The sequence below is a fragment of the Balearica regulorum genome, chromosome 8 (genome assembly GCF_011004875.1).
Source record: "Balearica regulorum gibbericeps isolate bBalReg1 chromosome 8, bBalReg1.pri, whole genome shotgun sequence".
NCBI lineage: Eukaryota > Metazoa > Chordata > Aves > Gruiformes > Gruidae > Balearica > Balearica regulorum.
This window is the reverse complement of record NC_046191.1, coordinates 13665116-13687048: the sequence shown is the minus strand read 5'-3', so window position 1 is coordinate 13687048 and position 21933 is coordinate 13665116. Positions and strand designations below refer to the sequence as shown.

Here is a 21933-nt window from a genome sequence, read left to right as displayed (position 1 = left end):
ACTATAGCCTTCTTGCTATAGCCATTAGGTCTGCCTGAAGCTTTTCTATCAGATATTTGAGTCAACTTTGACTCTGTAAATGAACTGAGGTGGCCCAGCTTTTGTGTGATGCTGAGTGGAGTTTCAGGTAAGGGTTTTGGAGGATGGAATGAGTTGTTCAAACCTGCTTTTGAAGAAGATTGAGTCTATTAAATCTGAAAACAGGAGAGCAGAGATACTTCAGTTGGACAGTAGCAACAGCCTCAATGAGAAAAGTAGGGGGATACAGGAAAACTAGGGGAATTACCCAATCTACTGTTCAACCTTACTTCTGAAGGTAAGTAAGGAACATCTGCCCAAGGAGTACAGCTTGCAAAGCTTTAGCTCAAAAGATGCATAGTGGAAATGGGCGAATGGGCAGACCCTTATCTCCTCCTCCTGTGGTAGTAATCGCCCCTGCAGTACAGTGTGCTGTCTCTGTTGCAGTCCAACTATTTGCCTTCTTGGGCTGGTAGGTGGAATGGGAACTGTCAGGGGTCAAACTAAGCAGGCAGAAGTTTTCTTGTAAGCGTGATAACATCTGTACCACAGCTTGTCAGACCTAAGGGCAAGCTTAGGCTTAACAGCCCAAGTAGTCTTTACCGCCTTTCCCACTCTGTACTGACTATACTGATTCTTGTGACACATTTCTATTTTGGCAATAGAAAGAGCAGTGAAGAAGCACAGAGGGAGAGACGGAGAATATCAGGTCTGCTGAATATGATGGAACCAAGTCTTCTGCAGTTCTATGTTTCCAGACAGTGGTTAAATAAATTCAAGACTTTTGCAGAGCCAGGACCAATTTCAAATAATGACTTTCTCTGTGTGCATGGAGGTGAGACTGTAGCTGAGTATCATTTAAAAAGAATTTGTCTGCCAACTTGTAGCTATACAGGGATGTAGACTTGTTTTTAATTAAAGGAATTTGAATATAGTAAGTTCATATTATAACTTCTGTAACTTCTTAGGTAAATTAGAACTATAACTTCTAAGTAAATTATTTCTCTCATTTTAGTAGCTGACTAGTTGGAAATGATACTGTGTGAAGTTCTCCTAATTTTTTTTTCTTTGCACATTTGATTTGGTTTATAAGCTTCCTTGATTCTTAAAGAGGAGCAGTTTGGCTTATCTGCTTGCTTCCTAAAAATGTATATTCCCATCTTAAAAATGCTGTCACTTCATCGTCATCCTTAATACTTCGGTCTGCCAATCTAAATCTTTTTCTCAGCTATGTGCTAGAAGCAACAAGGTTTGAAAGCTGTGGAATGAGAAATTAGTCTGATGCAAAGTACCCAGTGCATAGCAATGTGAAAATAGAGTAGTAATTCTGTATATATTGTATAGGAGCGTTAAAATTTTACTTTATGCTAAATGTTAATAAAAATGAGAGAATTATATTAAGCAAAACATATTTGGGGAAATACCTGTACCTGAGTGCTAACCTTCCAAGAAATCATTACCATGTAGTATTCTTATACCTATTTTCTAATAAAAAAATACAGCTGTATTAGATTAGCAGCTAGAGGTGCTGCCCCTGTTGCTGAACCAAACTTTTAACACAGAAGTATTGTGCCCCTGCAGCAATTTGCAGAGTGTGTACGTGTGAATCCTTCTGGCTGTGGCTTTCCTTTTGCAGGGTTACAGCAGATGACTTGTTGTATGAGTGCCCAAACTACTAAATTTTCACTACTCTAAAGAATTCCTGCATAGCACATTGCTCCTTACTGGGTGCTTCAACTGCAGCGCTTCTAATTCTGCAAGCCACTCTATTTCTGCCTCCTTCAAAATGTTGTTACTTTCAAGCATTCATGTTGTTTGAAGTAATTCAAAAAGATCTACAGCAAATAAGTGAATTTTGAATAGACAGTTTGCTACTGTGTTTACCAGTGTAAACAAAAATATTTCATCACTCTAACATTTTAATTGTATAGCTTAAGCATTTTGTAATCAGTATCTGAAAAGGATTCTAGCCCTTTAATTTTCATCTTTCATGTAGTTTGTTTCTGCTTTTTATAAACTTTTCAGCCTCATAGAAGACTAAAATTAGAGTGGTCTCTTTAAATATAGTAATAGATTATATGGTGGTAAAACTTGTTTCACGTGATTTCTCTGAATTCATTGAAAGGTTGTATTCTTTTTTTTAATTTTATTTAGAGACTTCTAACATAGTCTCCTCCCCTTCAATCCCCCAATAAAACCTGCAAGTGTCTCTCTTTCTTTTTTGTGTTTTTTTGTTGCATCTGCAGGTGTTCCTCCACACAAAGCTAACTTCATAGAGGACCTAGTTGTAATGCTACCTCAAAATATATGGGATAATCTGTATAGCAGGTAAGTTTTGTACTGCAACTGGAAAAAAATCCAGTGATACGGTTTGAGAGTAAATGTGCCAAGCAGCATCAGACTGTAGAATTAGTGGCTCAGAAATATATATGTGTACACAAAGCTAAGCAAAGGGATTGCAAACGGCCAATTTATATAATTTGCTTGCACAAAGTAAAAGCCTGCATAAAGTAGTGTGTTACTGGGATAGTACTTGAGTATTAAACCAATAAACATGTATGGTATGTACAAAATGACACAAAGTAGGTCAGCAAAAGTACTCTTTGCAAGAGGTATTTTGAAAGAGCTCTCTGTATCAGCTTCCTGTTCTCTTGTTGGCTGGAGACAGCTTTTCTTTTATGTTGGCTTTGAATCCATAGCCTCAGCTGCCAGTGCTGCCTGAAAATAACTTATATCTAAGCATTCTGTATAACTTCTCCGCATTTTTTAATGTAGGTCAGGTTTAAGTGCTTGCTTATAAAGACGGTATTCTTACAAGATATGTCTCCTTTTAAAGTAACGAAAAGCTGCAGAAGAGTTTTGCTGATCACCTTAAGGACTCTCTATTGCACGTGCATTAAATATTTTTAGCTGTCAATTTCCTGCCACATAAGCACTATACCTAAAGGGTTGGGGGTTTTTTGTTTTAAAGTTTCAGTAGACACTAGAGACAACTACTATTTCCAGCCTATTTCCACTTTCCTAGAGGTACTGAATTTTTCTTCCAACCAACAAAGGCATTATCCATTTTCTGTATGCAGAAATATTTGTTAAATATGAAGGAAAATGTTTTTAAACATCTCATTCATTTCCCTTCTCTATCAACTTTGTTAACAAGATGTCAAACTTCAATCATTTGATAGAAGGGTAGAAGTCCCAGAGATTATAGGGTCCTCCAGATTCTGAGAGCATCTGCTAGGTAGAAAAGAGGTATGAATGGTTATTGCTAAACGTTTGTCTGTTCTGTCTGGCTTCCTGACTGGCACATAACACCCTTCAACACATTCACCATATTCACACCATATTTTGCTTTTTGTCTTGCCGTTAGCTGGGAATTACAGGAGAGTACTGTGGCTGCAGTGGGTGAGAATTTAGAGTGAGAACTATAGTGTAAGCTGACCTTTATTGAGATAGTATTAAGGAAAAGGAGATACTCACCTAGGATGCTAATTGCCAATCCATATCCCAAACGCATTCATTTTGCTGTTCATGTGGCACTACTATTCAATTCCAAATACCTTGGGATCAGAGTTGCTTTGAGATAATATAGTATAATCCATACCTGACCTAATTCAGTTAACTTGTGAACTGATCAGTGCAGTTTAAAGACAAAGTGTCCTCTTCAGAGATGCAATTTAAAAATAAATTCAAGAATATGTTTTTTATCAGGCTTGTAGTTTCCAGGCTAGCAAATACTGCTCATGTCCATAATAATACACATATATACACACACACGCGCACACACACACATCTATATAGATATGTATTTCCTGTGCTTCTCAGTAACAGTGCCCCTGAAGACTTCCACGTATGCAGTTTCACACAAGGAAAATATGGAGGGGAGGTTCATGGAGAACACCTTTTTAAGAACGAAACAATAAACTTAGAGGCTGGTGTCAGGGAGGGAACAAACTGATGAAGAGCCTGCAGTGGCTTCTGCAGAATGCTAGTGGCTGTAGCATTTCCATATGCTGTTTCTTAGAGGCCTTTTAATAAAATCACCCATGGTGTATATGTAACAGAATACTTGCTCACTGACATGTTCTTCCCATAGTAGCGCCTTTTGAAGTATGTGGTACAGCAGAGTCTGAGATGGTTTGTACTGGCGTTAGGCAGTTGGAACTTGGAAGATGGTTCTATCTTAGGATGGAGTACCAAATATTACTAGGAAAATAAATTACGGCATTTGTGAATCAGTGCGGCTGGCATGTATCAGACTTCGGTTACATATTATAAGAAGCTGACGCTTGCCATGTCTACAGGTGCGTGATCTTTTTACATGGTATTTTCCACAAGATTAATGGGGTTTTTTTTACTTTTACTGCAGGTATGGAGGAGGACCAGCTGTTAACCATCTGTATGTTTGTCACACTTGCCAAATAGAGTCTGAAAGAATTGAAAAAAGAAGGAGAAATGAATTGGAAATGTTTATTCGGGTAAAAAAGTAAACATTTATTCATTCCGCTTTTTGACATCACCTCATGACTTGATACTCATGTCTTGACTCATGGGGTTACCAGAAGTGCATAGGTGATTCCTGTAACAAATGGACTTTATCAAATGCCTGTATACTTACATAGAATTCCTTCTTTTCTGCTGGCAACAGTAATGTTCTTGTGATATCCCAGATAACTGCTTATATGGAAATGTACTTAAAGAAAATATTTCATATGTTTCTTAAATTGCTTTTTTATAGTGTGGAAATGGTGCAGCCACATGAGTTCTTTATACGCTGCCAGTGATCCGTTCTGTGCAATCTGATAAGGTTTAAGTGCAATAATACTGTGCCAGCAAAATGTTAATCATAATCTTTATCTCTAGTTCTAATTATAAAAATATCATTAGAGACATAAACACCAGTAATTCAGTGTGAAGTAAGTACCTTTGTATTGTAATGGATCTCTAAAATTAATATTAAGCAGCTACTATATTTTCCATGAGTCAGAGATTATGTGCATGAGTCTGGTAAAATAACTAGTAGTAATGATTTTGTAGTTCTTAAACCAAAAATGTGCTTTGAAGTTTTCAGGGAAAATAAATGCAGTTATATTAGAGTCCCATTTTTGCTATCTTACTGAGAGGGAGAAAAATAGAATTGCAGCTGTTGTATCAGTTCTGTCTGTGCTTTAATCACACTTCAGAGATTGTGTCAGCTTTTCCATATTTTAGCTGCTATTTGAACTTTTTAGGAATTGATTTTTCTTCAGTCTGGGTTACCATAGATAGTAATTATTAGTAACAACATTGAGTCAACCTCAATTGCTTTAACGATCAGTATTTCTCCAGTATAAACAATGATTTTATGTGCACTGTTGTGTGAGTATCATTACTGGTTAGTAGACAGAAAATTCTGTTATCCTCTCTAAATCTTTCTTTAGGGAATGATTCCAAAACTTATTCCATCTGAAACCTTAAGTTGTGTTGATGCTTTAGGTTCATGTCTTCAAGGGGGAAATACAGTTACATTATTACAGAGCTAAAAGATAATGGTTTGAAAGATTTAAGTGACTTTTTGCATGTTTTTTAATAACATCGTGAAAAGATCTGTAGTCTCTGAAAAGGAGTAAAATGTTAAATTTCATAAAAACTATTGTAAAAAAATATTTTTTACAATGATACAAACAAATTTAGTTAAATGCAACTGAGACTGTTAGCTGCTTTTTTTTTGTAATTCATACAGTCACATTGCAACAGAAACTCAGAAATGTGTGATTTTTAATTTTTTTTTATTTTTAATTTTAAAGTAGTAAAAACAAAAAATGTTTCATGTTTTTTAAACTAAAGCAAAGCAAAGTCATGAACAGTCCCAGTGCATTAGTTCAGCATGCCTTGCTTGGAATCATACTGGCATCTGTTCAAAATATTAGGGGAAAACCAAACATAGAGGAAGATACAGTTCATTACATAAAGAACCTTCCATAGAATTATGGAGCAAATCTTTCAAAACACTGTTTTATTTTATTTTACAAAAATAAGTTTTCTGTTTTCTTTTGGTATGTGAAAGTTCAGCCTTCACGGTAATAATACAGTAATGTTTGATGGCTAAGCACTTGTGCCTGAGAAGAACTTGTTGCTGTTTTCAGGCAAAAATAAATAAACTCTCAAGTAAAGAATAAATCATTTTTTAATATGTACGTTACCACTACATCAAAATCTCGCCTCGGGAATTCACCAGGTGTTTACTGTTCTGGTGGTCAGCAGTTCTTTAAAATGGTCTGTAGCAGTGTAATATTATGCTGTTAATAATTACAGTGGTTAAAATAATTCAGTAGTTTAAAGAAGGAAAAAAAAAGCGAAGAAAAAAAAAGGCAGGAAAACACAGATTCTTTTTCCTTTCAGCTTAATAGAGCATTCCAAGAAGAAGAATCTCCATCAACGTTTTACTGCATCAGTATGCAATGGTTCAGAGAATGGGAAGGATTTGTAAAGGGTAAAGACAGTGGTAAGTTGTGCACTTTTTCAAAATACAGGTAATTTTTCTTTTTTTGTTGTCATGTAGTGGTACTGTTTAAGTAAATTGTTTCTGCTTTGGTAGAAGGCTGCAGGAAGAACAGATAGAGAAGGCAACAAAAGCTCCTAAAAGGAACATCTAAGACACAGGTTTTATAGGTTACAAATATATCCAGGAACCAAATTACAGAATATAGTCAAATAATTCACAAGAATGAATAATGGGATAGTTGTGGAAAGAACATTGCTTGTTTGCAGGGAGTTTGCTGTTAGCAGCAGCAGGAGAATTGGATCTAAGTACAAGGGAGGATGGATTTTGCTCTGCAAACTGGTAGATAGTGCTACAGCTTCTGGAGGAAAGGTGACCTCACTGTCACAACCTAAACTCTTCAATAACTGAGTTACAACTATAATAATATCACTTTAGGTGCCTCTAAAGTTTTGAAATGGAAACACTGATAAAATGATGTACAATCTTGTCTGAATCTGCTCTAGGACAACTTTGCTAGGGGTAAGAATTAGGATTAATTTGTGTTTTACGTGGCTTGAAGACTTATCGTAATAATGAATGCTTTGAAAAAATTGCTCTTGATTAAAATTCTGATTAGCTTTTAACAACTTTGAACATACTGTTAAGCAGTACAAGAACAAGCAGTAAACAAACGAGCCATTTCTCCTTCCGTTTGAAAACAGAACCTCCAACCTGCTGTTTGTTTTCGGCTCTCCCAACTTTAATCATCTTTCTGTCACATTAGATCCTCCTGGTCCTATTGATAACGCTAAGATTGCAGTAACAAAATGTGGAAATGCTGTGCTAAAACAAGGTAGGTATCCAGTATTGCTGCAGCTTTGGGCTCCTCATGATGTATTTGCTGAACTTTGGAAAATTTATTATTAACTTTTTTTAACTGTTATCATAAAATGGCAATTCCTAGTGATCTGTGTTGCCCTTATTTTTGGGGGAGCATCTTATTCTTAAAAAATTAGTATCTGTAATAGACTAATCCAAGTACAGATGAGAGTGTAGAAGGAGGTGCAGAGTAACTTTAAAATGGTGAAAGTGTGCTTTGGCTTTGTATTGGTTGGTTTTATTTGTTTGTTTTTTTAACATAAATGGGGAGATGCTTGGCTTTTAGACTGTGTCATGTATCTGTAGTTACTTGAATCTTGAAACCTAATTTGAATTGAGAGCTATTTCTGACAGTGGGAAATACAACACAGTAAGTAAATGCTGTTGCTCATGTTTCTGCAAGTTATTTGCCACTGCACATTGCAAAAACTTCTCTAGTGTGCAGAGATACAGATTTCTTTGTTAAGATGCTTAATACTATTTATTTGAAATCTGTAGGTACAGAGAAAAAAATTCTGATATAGCCTGCTTTATGAAGCCTTTAGACTTCTTATGAAAATTTAAATTCATTGTAGCTCAGCTTAAAAAAAAATAAAAATTGCAGCATTAAGATTAACCTTTATTTAACTGGATTTTTTCAGAATTTAACTTAATGCCATAGCATACAGTAGACCAACCACTGGCAGCTCACTGGAGGCCACTAGGCCCTGCATAAACCTCACCAATTGTAAAATGTCAAGAGTGTATTTAAAAAAGAATGAGTTCTTGCACTCATGAGTTCTGCAATACATTTTAGTTATTTAAACACTAATGTAGACTTCAAATACAAGGTATAAAGCATCTGATTGATGTGTAGCAAAAAAAAAATAAATCATTTGCGTCAATAATTGATAGCAAATTATCCAGTTGTTGACTTATCTTCAGCTACATTGATTCAAATTAGAACTTGGGTAGAAATGACGATGAATAGACTGTGGAAAATTTGTCTCAAGTCATGAGAGAATTGGTGGGAGACCACTAAATAGTGGACAGTATTTTATATTTCTATGGTCCAGTGGTCCTGATCTCAGTGCATTAGTTCACTGTGCCCGTGCAGTTAAACCTGACCGCTAGAAGATCTGGAATCGGGATAAGGGAGTGAAGATCTACTCCTGTGCTTACAGAGATGGAGTTGGTTTTTGAGTACCTGAACCTAAAAGAGTAAAGTGCAGCTCTTTGTACCCTTCCTCTTTGGAAACTTTTTATACATAAAGTACAGTAGTAGGCACAGTGGAGCAGGTGTATAGGAGGAGGAGGAGAAGCGCCCCTCCCCCCCCCCTTTTCAGTAGGAAGGTGCTGAAATTAGACTTAACAAGACAGACTAATAGCATCTAATAAGAATATTGGGGAAAACTTGCTTTGGGGCAGGTCTTTAATGACTTGCTTAAAGAAGAGAGGGTTTATTCAGATAGAATAGAAATTTGTCCTCTCTGCCTAGGGTGGTTAGCGTGAAGAAATCACTTCAACTGTATCAGACGGGATCCTTCTGTTAAAACCTAGAAGGGCAATGTGCTGATGTTCCCTTGCATTTTGCCACTACAAAAGGTTATGGAAAATCAGAAATGGTTGTTGGATGCTGACCTGAGACAAGAGAGGGACCTCTAGTCAGAGGAATGGAATCATAAGCAAAGACTTTAATCAGTGAATGAAAGGAAATCAGGCTGACCCCTCAGTGAGTGCTACGTACAAGGAGCATTAGTGGGGCCGTTACTGTCCTAATAGTGGTTTATTTCTGGGATTCTGAGAATTTCACTGTGGTTCTCTTCTTTTATTCTTTACTATCAATATTACTTTCTTTGATGAAACAAGAATCTTGAGTCCTTGAACTTTACTGTGTAATTGATGGGACTGCATATTCTTATTATGGCTCGTCTTTTCCTGTGTACCAAGAGCTACCAGTTGTCAGCTTAACTGATAATTATCAGATAAGATGTTTATCACAGAACCTTCATGTGTTTTATGCTTGAGGTGTGCTAAATACTGGATAGTTTAGAGCAGGTAGTTGTAAGAATCAAGAAGTATAAAGTTAACAAAAATATGGCATTGGCTTTGGTAGTTGGTGCAAGATAAAGCACAAATTCAGATTAGGGTTTTTAATTTGAATCTATATTCTTTTTTTTCTTTTTGTATCTATATGGACTTCAAAGAAATGATGAAAGACTTACTCTAAATAGTAATAAAAATTTTTAAAATGTTTTCAGGTGCAGATTCTGGACAAATATCTGAAGAAACATGGAATTTTCTTCAGTCAATCTATGGAGGAGGTCCAGAGATTATACTCAGACCACCTGTTCCTCCGGTAGAACCTGATAGCTTGCAAACAGAGGAGAAGATTGAACTAGAAACTCATGGTCTGTAGCTACTGAGTAACAGATGAACTTGTAAGGAATCCAGCTTCCTTACAAAATGCCCAAAATACATTCCGAAAAATTTTATTCTCTTATGTCTGTTGGAGGCACAGCTTACTGGGCATTACATTAACTACAGAATAGTAAGTTGAAATATGTATTACAATTTGTTTAAATAGAGGCTGTTTCTCTGTTCTGGAAGGCATGTGGTTTGTACATTTTGGAGTGTTTGGTCAATGGAAAAAAATGTAATTTCTGAACTTTTTGGTATAAGTCAAAATCCTGTTATATCCTTAGACTTGAAAAATGGGGACAAACTTTAGAGATGTTCAATGACCCTTCTGATTTCTGACTGGGCTTCTGATATCTACAAACTTTTGCCTGTCTTAATTGTACAGTCTCGATAAGCCTAGGTATACGGGGAATATATTCTAAATGGATTGCAATCAATGACAGAGAAAAAGGATTTTAATTTCCTAAATGCTCAGGAAAAAAATTCTCACTTATTTTGCACTGTAACTATATGAAATGGGTAGTATATAACATCCAAATACTTACTGTATTTGAATGGATCAAACATTAGTGTAGATTGAATATTGTTTTAGTCAGCAAATGTCATAACTTATTACCTGCTAAATTTTACATCGTATTATAGTCTTCTGTAACTCTATAAACCTGGCTAGTGTCTTTAATAGTATATGTGACAAAAAGATTTAGTCTTCTCTAGGGTAACATTTGAGAGCATGAAGAGTGAAATGTAAAATGATTATGGACATGAGTGATATAAATTTCAGAAATTAAATTGTCTAGTCTCTTGAATTACATTCATAACGAGTTCCATTTGAAGGATTTTATTGTATTGTTAAAAATTTTCATTGGCATGGTGACCTATAATGTCAGAAGCTGGATAAAATGTATATATTGCAAAACTTTACTGAATGATTCATATTGGAATGCAGAATGGCACTTGCTCTTGTTTTTGCCTGATATTGTTACCAAATAAGCAGCATTATTCAAGGCTGGATCAATAAAAAAAAAAAAAAAACCTGTGGAAAAGGGGGGGGGAGCTTTCTTAAACATTTGATTTATTACATCAATACAAAAAACTTTGGAAGTAATGCTGTGGTACTACTCTCACACCTATATCACTGTCTTTCTTGACCACTTTATGTTTAGGCAATGATGTTGACAGTTCCAGCTCCAAAGCAAGTAAATGCTGACATAACATTCTTCTGTATAGTTTTGTATCTAGTCTAAAATCAAACTGGTTTTGAACTTTGTAAAGCACTTACAGCCATTCTGTTTAAAAAAGCCACCTATAAGAGTCCTAGAGAAAACGTCCTGTAACCTAAAGTACATGCTAATGTGCTGCGTAGGAGTCAGTTCTATCTGAATGTAAATCCCAGTATTTTCTCAGGTAGCTTGAGGAAGAACTAGACCTCAAAACATAGCAGTGCATATAAGGGGTAAATGGACAGCATTGTAAGGCCGATGATTATATAGTTGGTACATAAGGAAAACATTTTTCAATTTTAAATTGTATTGCAGGTAACTTTTGGCCAGCCTATTAAATTTCTGACCTTGTATGTAAGTGCTCTTTAGATTCCAAAGGAGGTCATGGGACGTGGGCAGCTGAGAAGCCTTGCATGTACATGGGTGTGAATGTAAAGAAACAGCGAGCAGAGACTTCTAATGTCTCACAATGCATTTGGACAAATTTATATATGTTAGTAGATAAGGCAATGTGAAGTGAGTTATCTCTGCATGTACACGGTAAACAAGCACATCAGTTATTGCTACAGACTTGTCTTGCTGATTAAAGTTAACTTGCTTATGAACAGTCAATAGTTACTTGCTGACCTTGGCCTTTGGAAGGCTGTTCTAACTTCCTACCTCCGTTTTTTTTGTCCTTTTTTCATGTTAGGGTGACTAAACTAAACCTGGATTTACACTGTCTTATTTTAACTTCTTTTTTTCTTTTTTTTTTTTCCCCTGAAGGTATTGTCTCACTTAAGGTTCTCTAACATACTAAAACTAAATAACAATGAATAGGACTGCATACTTTAGGAAAGTATTTTTTCCTACATGATGATCTGAATTGAAAACTTGGGAAATATTTTCTTGGTTAAATGACTGTATGGTGATCAGGTTTACCAATTCATTCAATGTTTTCATTAATAATATTGATGGTGGAACAGACTGCCCCTGTAAAATGTGCAAGAGAAAAATGGATTTAGTGTTAGGGACATCAGCTTGTCAGGGGAATGAAGCAGTTCTGTGTTAACTATTCTGGGCATTATAGCAGATCAGACCGAGTTAAAATCCAGTGATACCAAAACAAAACCTGTTCTGGGTAATAGTAACAAAAGCATCAGATGTGAGGCACAGGAGGAAATTATTCTGCTCTACTTGATGCTGTGCTGCTTGTGTGATCTCATCTGTACTGTTCCCAATTTTGGATGCAATATGATGGTTAATTCAAGTTGGAGAAAGGTTATTTCAGAGAAGAGCAACAAGACTCAGCGTTGAAAACAGTTATTCCCTCGCTTAAAAGAATACTGAAGGTGCAAGACTTCCAATGTGGAAATAATTGCTTCATAATAGTGAACAATTTTGCCTAGATGAGTAGGAATATTTGCCTCAGCTTTAGCAATGGTGACTTGCACCAGGTTTAGGTAGCTTATTAGAAATCTAGAAATCTTACAGCAGTTTTGTCAATCTTTTCCACTGGGTGTCTAGTCAAACATAAATTGTGATACACATAGATCAGTAACAAGATGCTTTAGCAGAGTTTGTGAAATGCCTCTGTTGCCATGGTAAAAGGCATCTTCACACTACAACTGTTGTCGTGCTTAAAAAGAAATCCTGAGCTTGTGGACATGAAATGGATGTGTTTGTGTTCAAGACAGACAGTTCCAAAGGGATGGCTGTCTTGCTTTTAGCCCTTTGAAAGCTCTACAAGGGATTTTATGCCACAGAAATGGAAGTAGCCTTTTAAAGTAAGACAGTGTGGGAGAACTCCAGATAGATGGCTTGTGTATGTTGGAGGGAAGGCAACACTTCAGAGTATAGGTAAAGGAGAAGCCTTTATTGTGAAGAGCTGTCTGATTTGCAGCAAAGGAAGAATGCATCTCAGGAAGGGGCTGTGGAAGTTGTTTTTTTTCTGTAAGCCTTCTACCAGACTATTTGAATTCTTTATTCATTTGTTTCCAGTTGAGGAAACACAGCAATGTGTTTGGGTGCCAGGGAAGCTGTCATTTCATGAAGGGAAAAATCCAGTGGAGTCCTTGTTTTAGGCCTGGGAATCCAGATCTGAGCTGTTAAAAGCCTGCTGTTCAGTCTGGTAACATTAATCCTTTCTTCTGGAGAAAACTGCATGGGGGTGTGGGGGACTTAACAGCTCAAAGCTTGATTTCTCTAAACTTTTGAAGTTTTCTCGCAAGCAGTATAGCTAATTGTCCATCTGAACCCCCCAGGAGAGTGCTTCAGATAGTATGGGATATAGCTGAACAGTATAGTTGGAAAAAGATTAGCAGAAGAGCTATTGAATTGCTTAGTAGTAAAATAAGCCACTTTTATACTATGCTTCAGAGGTGAGAGCTAAATTGTCCATCTGCTTAATAACGCAAATAAAAATGACCTGCTTGTTAGCTGTAAAATTAACCCATGTTATACTTGTATTGACTTAAAGGGCAGTCTCTTTCTTTCCTGTGACTGGAACATTAGGAAATGAAGGAAGTCTGAAGACAATTCTGTGATGCAAATTCATTGGTTAACTTGGATAGTCCAGAAGGCTGTTTCTGCAAGTGTAATCTAAATTAGCCCTGTGTCTAGGGATAGACAGATAGACAGACGTAGATATATAAATAGATTATGTGCATTTATATAGTCTCTTAATTGAACTGTGGCTGGAGGCACTACAGTAATTATTTTTTGGTTCTATGTTGGAATAGTGATCTTGAGTAGATACATGTGATAAAGGTTGTTTTTTGTTTTCAAATAGATAAATGACACTCAGTTAACTTCTGTAATGGGTGTCAGCCTTCCCATCAGTAATGGCCTGAAAGTTTGCTAGGTAAGTTAGAGACTTCATACACTGTTGAAAAGCTGTATCAAGATAAGATGAAAAAGGGCAAAAAGCTATTTTTTATTAATTTGTATCAGACAAAATCAGAACTGTTTTGTTAATTCTGCATATTTTATTTGAATACTGTTGTCATCGTCAGTTGTTGAGCTCCCTGAATGCAATAAAACCATGGTTTAGGGTATCCTCTATGTGACAAAAACTGCTGTAAGGTAAGCTCTTTGTGATGAGATGCTACAAACCTGCCAAATCTGAATTCAAGGGAGAACAGCTGCCACCATTGTGGCTACATGTCCCTGACAGTGATACTGAGATCGTGCATTTGAATTTTACTGCTCTGTCTCAATATTGTACTATGACTTGCAAACCTACTATATGCAGCTGGGTCAATGGAAGCTAATATACTTAGCAATTTTTATTTAATTAATCTATTTCTTCTCCCTGATGATATCACGCTTGATGTGGAGGTTCTAATCTGCTTAGCTTTGCTTGGGAGTCACATAGTTACGTGGGAAATGCTTACTGTTCTATCAACAGTGCTGTGCTGATAGGAGTTAACTTCTGACCAAGCTGTCAAAGTAGAGATGTCAGGAGATTGGAGCTAACTAGTAGTAGTGTGTTAGTCCCCACTCTGGAGGCTAGATGATAATGTACTCTTAGAAATCTGTTCTTCTGGCCGAGTGCAACACTCAGTGACGTCTGAAATAATTTATATTTACAGCCTTTTGTAAATTTGTATGGTCCCATATTTTGGTAAAGAGAGCCCCAGAGCAGAGTAATTTCATCTAGGAATCTGAGTAAGCGGTGTGTCCCACTGACAGTGGGATATCAGCATAAAGCATTAGAAATGTGTTTGGCTATAAAATATATTATGTGGATGAAGCAGTTCACATTTGTGGAGCAAATGTTAAGTATGCCCATCTAGGTCTGAATTTTTCTTGTAAAATCTGATGTAATTTGATGTGGTGTACTAATGTATTATGTAAGAATCCTGCTTCTTGGATTCAAAAATCATATAGTGATTGTTTTTTTTTTTTCTAACTCAAGATATTCTAGGTTTTCTTAAAAGGACTAAAGCCAAGTTGTTTTCAAGTTAGTATTATAGGCATTTATTTATATTGATACTGCTAACATTTGGTTATTTTTGTTTCTTTGATAGATTATCCTGTTATTCATCATATAAGTTCGTTTGGAAAAGCAAACCTGAGATTTGGAAAATTTACAGGAAAACTTACAGATTTTCTGCTTAAAGGGGCAAGTGGTTTCTTCATATTTGCCGTACAACTATTTTATACTGAACTAAGAAAATTCTGTTCCATTTATTCCTTTTGAATTCCCTATATACATCTGGCTTAGTGCAGTCTAAGCAGTTTTCTCACTGAAAACCTTTCAGCTTTTCGTTTTGCCCAGGAAATGAGTAAAACAACTAGGCTTTTTCATTCTTCCAAACAGATGGCTTTTCTGGCTTCCCTCTATACTTAAGCCATCCAGAGCTGACAATTAGTAGCAGGAAGCAAAATAAGAGTTCTAGATTTCTGAAGTGTCACAAAGAAAGACAAATCACTTTCAGTGTTATTTCACAGAAATTATCTGGTTGCAAACAAACTCGGTTTATGTTAGCCTTCAAAATCTTAGCAGAATAGAAAATAGCCTTTTTGAGTAAAAAATTTTAAAAGGGCTGTTCTCACTAACAGTGTAGAGTATAACTTGCTTTCTTGAATATATTCTATAATACATACAATATAGCTGTTTAAAACGTGACTTGGCTGAAGCTATTCTTAATTTAAGACGTTCAACAAGGTGACAAGGCTGTTTTTCCATAAAAAACAATGTGAACCCTGTCACACAGGAAGATAAAACATCATCTGTGTATAATACATTTAATGTTACAGATGTTTGCTTACAATAGCAGAGTCGTGTTTTTCATAGAAAGCTGGTATTATTTACTCTATCACAAAACTTTTCTAAACGTCTGTCAGCTGAGACATGCAGTGAGAAAAAGGTCCATTTGTGCAAAACATCAGTGACGTGTCTGAGGTTTTGTGGATTGTTAGTGACGCTACAGGCCAAGGCACTCGATGACAAGTTTCCTTATAAAGGTCATAGATGGGTGGACTTAAGAAATTGCAGTAGGAACTTGATCACTCGAAAAGGATGTTTATAAGATGAATAAACAAGAAAATTCATTTTCTGGCTTGTTCAAGATTGAGTTGATTAGCTAAAAGGGTAAAATACAAGTTCTGGTTGTTGAAATGAGTGGACATGAGGATATACAGATGACACTTGGCTTACTGATTATATACCATTACGACAGCAACTGTCAGTAAAAAAGTAGAATTGGAGTAGTAGGAGTACACTGGTTATTTCTGCAGTTTGATATGCCTTTATGCAATGCTAGTAAATCTCAGATCACTTTTTTTTTTTTTACTAGTCATTTGGCTCAGCAGCATGGGAGGTACAAAAATAAAGCAGTCACCATCCACAAAATGTTTTCATAATATAAATGAAGTTGAGAGGATTTAATTTCCAGATATGTTCCTCCTTTGTCACTTGGAACTCACAAAGAACTTACTAGACATGAAGAACTTTAGTAAGATCCATTTTTGGAATAACTTACCACAGAAGAAAGTAAATGTTAAAGCACTTTGAGAAGAAGTAAATAGGGCAGAGGAGAGGAGGCATTAGATTCTTACAAGTAAGAAAAAACTTAAAATAAATTGTCAACTCTCAAAAATGAAAAATAGCAAATTTTGTCTTTTATTTCACAGGACAATGCCAAGAACTTTTCATTTTCATTGTTTGTGAACAGTTCTGCCCAGAAATGAATATTTTTCTAGGTGACTAATTTTGTTCTGTCCTGTGTGTTTTTTTAATGTACATGCTAAAACAAGATGTCCTGGTTTCCACGGTGATACAGTGCTTTTTTTCCCCCCCCACACACCCTTCCCCCAGGTGTCTGTTAAAATGCCAAACCCAACCGAACAGAGATGCAGCACTTGCTCATGCCATGAATGCGTGTTTGTTTCCACCAATGTGCATACCTTCTCTTCAGGACCAGAAGTAATGTTACCTGGAGGTGTTCAGCTATAACAACAGACGTGCACTCATACATGCCAAAATGATAATTAATTGGCAGTTACTAATTCAGTTCGACAATATTTTCAATTAAATTTTTAATCTAGTATTGAGGTTTTTATATTTAGACTGACTTTACGATTTAACTGTAGAAACAAGAAATAAAACAGTTATTTAGCTATGAACTTTTCTTTGGTGTCCCATCTTCTGAATAATTTTCAGTAAGGGAAATGTACTCTCTCTCACCTTGTTTGTAGTATAATTAATTTGCTTTCCAACCAAGCAGGGTAGTGGAGGTATTTTCTCTCTTAATGTAGATCAGTAGCAATCTGAACTTCATGTGTGCAGAGACTGGTCTTCCTGGGCTCTTTCTCTAGATATTGAGAAAGATACACGTAATGGAGGCACTTTCTGGGCTTCTGCTCTGCAAGCCTTCTCCAGAAGATGTTAAGATTGCTGACAGCACTGTTAACTAAATGTGAAACATGCCTACCCTCCACTCTGGATTTGAGCCCTGAGCAGGGATCTCTCCTTTTTAAACTGTGATGCTGGTGTCTGCTCCTGTGTGATGGCAGTTAGGTTTCAGTAAAAATGCAATCTTTCATATCGTGTATGAGAGGGCACTAATTACAGGCTAAGCTTCTCTAAAAAAACTTTTGTTTGGAAAAAAAAAAGGCAGAAATGTGCCAGGTCTTTTTTTTTTTTTTTTTTTAAATTTTATTTAGACACCTACATCTTACTTGAAAACCTTCTAATCTGTTTTTCTGGTTGTCATTGAACATTTGGGTAATAATAGAGCCCTTTATTGTGGTCTAGGACCTGAAAGAATATGCAAGGTAGTCAAAACAGTAACTTTCATTAGCTGACAGACACATCTTTATGTAGGTTGCCAATAGTGGAAAGTATTAATGGAGAACAACCAATACCTGAGAGTGCTCCATATGTGTAACAAAGGGAAGTTTCTAAAGGAGAGAAAGGGGAAAGATGAAAGTGATTGTTTGGATAGGAGTTCATAACATCTGTAGCAGGTAAAACTCCTAGAGTAAGCTAGCTAACTCTTAAAGTCAGTGCTGATGTGAACACTGCAGTAACATAACTACTCATGTGGACTTCAGTTTTTTTCAGTAGCCTTGCGCAAAACCACCCATGCTTCAGCTCCCATGCTGATCGCAATTAGTCAAAACTTACCTGTCTCACATGCGAAATCTTCCAGAACCTGGAATTCTGGCTTGTTGTTTTCTTGAAGCCTGAGTACAATGTTTATACACTAGAATAATAACATGCTCAAAGTAACTGAAATAAAAGCAAATAAAAAAAATACAGTTGCTCGAAATATTTTAGACACCAATATTTCAGTTTTGAAATATCAAACCTCACTCTTGAGCATTAAAAACTAAGAAGTAGAATACATTCTGAAAATCAGGGAGCTTCCTTCTTGGTATACTGCTTTTATGTTTAATGAGTTCCAATCTGGATTTTTTTTTTTTTTATAATGCACTACAGTCTAGCTATCATTTCATGTCTACCTGACTTTGAAGCCTCTACTGAAATTAGAAAAAAGGCATGTAAATGGGAATACCTCATGAGCGAGGAGTGGTTATACATTGTACTGAATATAGCCCAATGAATTGAATTATTAAAAATAAGTATCAGATCTACTCAACTGCAAATTTTTAAACCAATTTAGGTTAGATTGCCCCTACTTTAAATATACGGGCATAAAATGGAAATAAACTAATAGCTTCCTAAATGTGTTCAACTTTTGTAATTGGCAACTTTTGCCTTTTCAACATGGAATATGGTACCTTTCAGTAACCAAAGTCAACTGTGCAGTAGTCCGTGTGGGTTATAAGACTCCTAAGTTGTCTAATGTACGTGTCCGTTATCAATGACTGGAGATTGTTCTGTTTATTAAATAACCATAGCTTTGATTTCCCCCTACCTTGTTACTGAAAAAAAAAGTGTCATAAAAACAGGCATTCTAAATTTATAGTTGGAGTGGATTTATTTTGAGTAGATACTAGACCAGATGACCACTTATCCTGTGCAATTTACCACAATTGCATTTTTTTCAATTAGGATTTTAGTAATTTTTTATTAATAATTTTGACATGCTGACTTCCATATCTACTGTAAAGTCTTGTCCAAGTAGTATTTGTAGTGGAAAAATTATTAAAAACTTGCATTTTGTTACTATATTACTGAATTGATAATATTGTAAATTTTAATAAAAGTTGTGGCAAAAAGCCTGTACAGTCTCTGATGTTAACTGGCTACTGAAGCCACACCTAAATGAGTCAGTAGGGTATGTCTTCAGGCAGTTCGTTGGTGTGTTGGGGGTTTTTTTCTTACAGTTTAGACACAAACCAATTTTGTTTAATCTAAAGCATTTTGCTTCAGGTAAAAACATTGAAAATAATTTTTGTTGTTGATGACCTTAAGGGAAATTTAGCCTTTCTCGTATTTGTTCTTTACATATGGTAGCATTAATGAAAAAAACCCAAAAATTTAGGACTCTCCAGGGAATACAGCAGGCAGAACTGAGCAGCAAAACAGAGGACCTGTAACAAAGAAAATGTAAAGTGATTCTGTAAGTACATGTATTTAAGCAGAAAATGGTCTTAAGACTGTTAATTTTTTTTCTTTTAGCTCAACAGAAACTTCCCTTTTATAACTTTGTTATTTTCTGTAACTATCTATTTGTTGGAATTTTCTTCTCAAGAATGCAAATGTGGTTTTGGTTTTTTTTTTCTTTCAGAGATATGTAAATACAAAATCCAAAAAGCCCCCTGTAAAGTACCTACAAACAAAATTATTGAGATGGTAAATTAGTGCAGAGACTTCTCTGTGTTGTGCTGAGCCAACTTGCATCCAGACCAGGACAGTTTATGAGGTTTGGGTCATACTGTGGACGTTGACCCTATGGAACCTAAGATGGCTTTAGGAAAAGTCTCTCTGCTCCTGTCCAGGGCTTACTGCGCAGCCACCCAAGTAATTCCCACAACCCGCCAGGCCAATACAGCTGCCCTTGGGTCAGAACAAATAAGTGTGAGCTGAACTCTGGGGATGAATTCAGCTATAATCTCCTTCATCCTGCATGCCCTTTGTAAGAGCTGGTGTAGATCTGTAGTGGAGAACATAAGCCCTGTTTTAACTACAGCATTGGGTAGCAAGCAGTAATAGCTTGCTGATGTTGTTCTTGGGGTGTGGTGTAGAGATACCAGAGTAGCTGTTAGTACTAACCTAGATGTCCTTAGGATCAACTTCTCAATTGTGCTGAATTGTGAAGAGTGAACTTTGTTAATCTTTTGTCAGAAAAAAAAAATCACAGTTACTTTGCTCTAATAATAGGAGAAGCAATTAAGCTAGTTCATGGATTGAGATAGGTAGAAACAGCGATGCTGCCACTGAAAGCACAGGCCATGTAACAGCTTCACCAAAGCTGGACCTTGTGGTCTTAGGCAGCTCTTGATGCACAAACGAGCTGAGGTTTCAGTGACGTGGAGGGATATAAAACATCTCAGCTCCTGATTTTGTAGAAAGTACTCATTTGGGGGAGGGGGGCTGATCTAGTATTTTTTAACTTGTCCCATTGTAACGTGCTGAAGAGCTGTCATTAACGCCATTTTCTGCTGAATCAGAATAGTGGGTTGTTTGGGGTTTTTTTTTTTTTTTACTTATCAACATTGATGAGGTCAGAGAAATTGTTATTGCCCTATAAATAATACTCAATGCTGCCCATAATAAATGCAGCTACCAACTATCAGTACAAGATAGATGCTGTAGCACAGAGGAAACTGCAGCCACAAGACTTAGGAATGTGATACGGTTTGGGTGGGCTAGATGAGGAGCAAGGGAGACTGGGAGTGAAAATGTACTGGAGAAAGCTGCTAGGCAGGAGCATACTCCTTTATACGTAGCAATTATTTAAAAGCTGCTATAGGACACTGTGGGGAAGGGGCTGCAGGAGAGCATGAGTGGATGAAAAGGAGATTTTGAACTGTGGAGACAAGAAGAATGGATGCAGAGCCCCAGGCAGCTTCAAATGAAGCAGGTTTCTCCAGGTTTAAATGTAAATTCTCTTGGGCGGAGGTCTTAGTAAACCTGCTTGATCTCAGTCCTTACTACACATGGACTGCTTTTTTCTTCTCTGCATACTGTTAATTTTCCTCTGGAAGGTTAGCTGAGCCAAACTACCTCGTAGATACACAATGACTGGATTCAATCCAGGAGAAGGCAAGAGGCATGTAGAGGTGGGGCAAGAGCCTGGGGAGTATCCCTTTCATTAGCAGGAACCATTACCTGAAACATCCCACCATTAACAACAGTTGCTCTTTGTTATCATCCCATTAGATAGTTGTTATTATCCTGATAGAAGTTATTGCTTCTTAGGCAAGATGGCAGAACATAGTATTTAAGTCCTCCTCCGTGAATTCAAGGCAAATCCTGGTGTGGGGTGTGGTTAGACAATACAGTTTGACTGGTTTAATCCTGTTGCCAAAAAGTTTCTGCTGCCAACAGAGGGTTGTCTTGTTCCTCCCCTTTGCTGGCAACACTCTCTTCCCCCCCCCATCTCACATGCTGGCTCTTTTGTTGGTCTCCCCAGTGAGCCAAGGCAGCTCATTTTCTAGCTGAAAACTAACACAGCAGAAACGGGAACCGTTTCTTGGTGGTTTAGGAAGTCCAAGTGGTTTACGGTGGGTGTGGATGAGCCCCAGAGTTGGCAGCAGGGAAGAGTGGTGCCTCGTGTCAGCAGGGCATCCGATTAGGTCAGCTCTGTTGCTCAACTGCACCCTTCAATGGCCATGGGAATTTGAAGAAAAAATAAAAAATCAAAACCCAAACAACCCAACAAAAAACCCACAAAGAACAATACCCAAAAAACCCAATTGATTTTGCACTGAAGCAGCTGAGACAAACCCTCAATTCTCCTGGGAAAGCACTAATCCTTGTCTGAAATGCAGTATCTTCAGCCACCACAGCTGTTTGTCTAAGTGAACATATTTCTAAATGGATTGCAATTCACCACA

At 36.7% G+C, this 21933-nt stretch overlaps 1 protein-coding gene across 15 annotated transcripts in view; it reads left to right on the top strand.

Moving 5' to 3' along the window:
* The window catches only part of USP33 (ubiquitin specific peptidase 33), a 49705-nt gene extending 31971 nt beyond the window's left edge, over window positions 1–17734 (top strand). For 12 of the 15 annotated variants that reach the window (XM_075759682.1, XM_075759680.1, XM_075759676.1 and 9 more), the window contains 6 exons: window positions 684–853; window positions 2265–2346; window positions 4385–4493; window positions 6397–6499; window positions 7263–7331; window positions 9598–17734. In XM_075759682.1, coding sequence (XP_075615797.1) covers window positions 684–853; window positions 2265–2346; window positions 4385–4493; window positions 6397–6499; window positions 7263–7331; window positions 9598–9755 — 691 coding nt within the window. In that variant the 3' untranslated portion in view covers window positions 9756–17734. Of the gene's footprint in view, window positions 1–683; window positions 854–2264; window positions 2347–4384; window positions 4506–6396; window positions 6500–7262; window positions 7332–9597 lie in introns of those variants that run through there. The other 3 variants (XR_012836515.1, XR_012836516.1, XM_075759688.1) reach the window with 3 other exon arrangements.
* Window positions 17735–21933: the final 4199 nt, after the last annotated feature.